The 356-nt window shown below is 46.9% G+C and overlaps 1 protein-coding gene across 1 annotated transcript in view; it reads right to left on the reverse strand.

The window, feature by feature from the left end:
- The window catches only part of NPHP3 (nephronophthisis 3 (adolescent)), a gene marked incomplete at its 5' end in the record, with an annotated part of 20,220 nt that overhangs the window by 19,609 nt on the left and 255 nt on the right, over positions 1-356 (reverse strand). The window contains one exon of the mRNA XM_010074972.1: positions 5-127. Within this exon, the coding sequence (XP_010073274.1) occupies positions 5-127 (123 nt within the window). The remainder of the gene's footprint in view (positions 1-4; positions 128-356) is intronic.

Below are 356 nucleotides of genomic sequence, written 5' to 3' on the forward strand. Positions count from 1 at the left end.
CCTTGAATTGCCTTTTGACCTTGTCTCGATCATGTTCAAAAGTAGCAGCTCTCTCCATGGCTTGGTATTTAGCTTCCAACGCACTTTCTTTCTCTCTAAGTATTTTCTGGTAGGTTTTCTGAAGTGCCTGAAAACATTTAACATACCATTTTTTCTGAGTGAAAGCAATAACAGATAAAAGGCTTTAGGTTACTTTTCAGCTAGTGAAATCCAGGTCTGAACACGTTATCCCAGCGCCCTCCATCTCTCTCCCTCCTCTTAAGGATGACGGTCCCCATCTGCAGCCGCACGCCTTGACCATGCCAGGATGACACTGGGGCATGCACCATTGCTCCAGCACCTTCCACGGGACGGAG

Source organism: Pterocles gutturalis, unplaced genomic scaffold, assembly GCF_000699245.1.
Source record: "Pterocles gutturalis isolate BGI_N339 unplaced genomic scaffold, ASM69924v1 scaffold1957, whole genome shotgun sequence".
Taxonomy (NCBI): Eukaryota; Metazoa; Chordata; class Aves; order Pterocliformes; family Pteroclidae; genus Pterocles; species Pterocles gutturalis.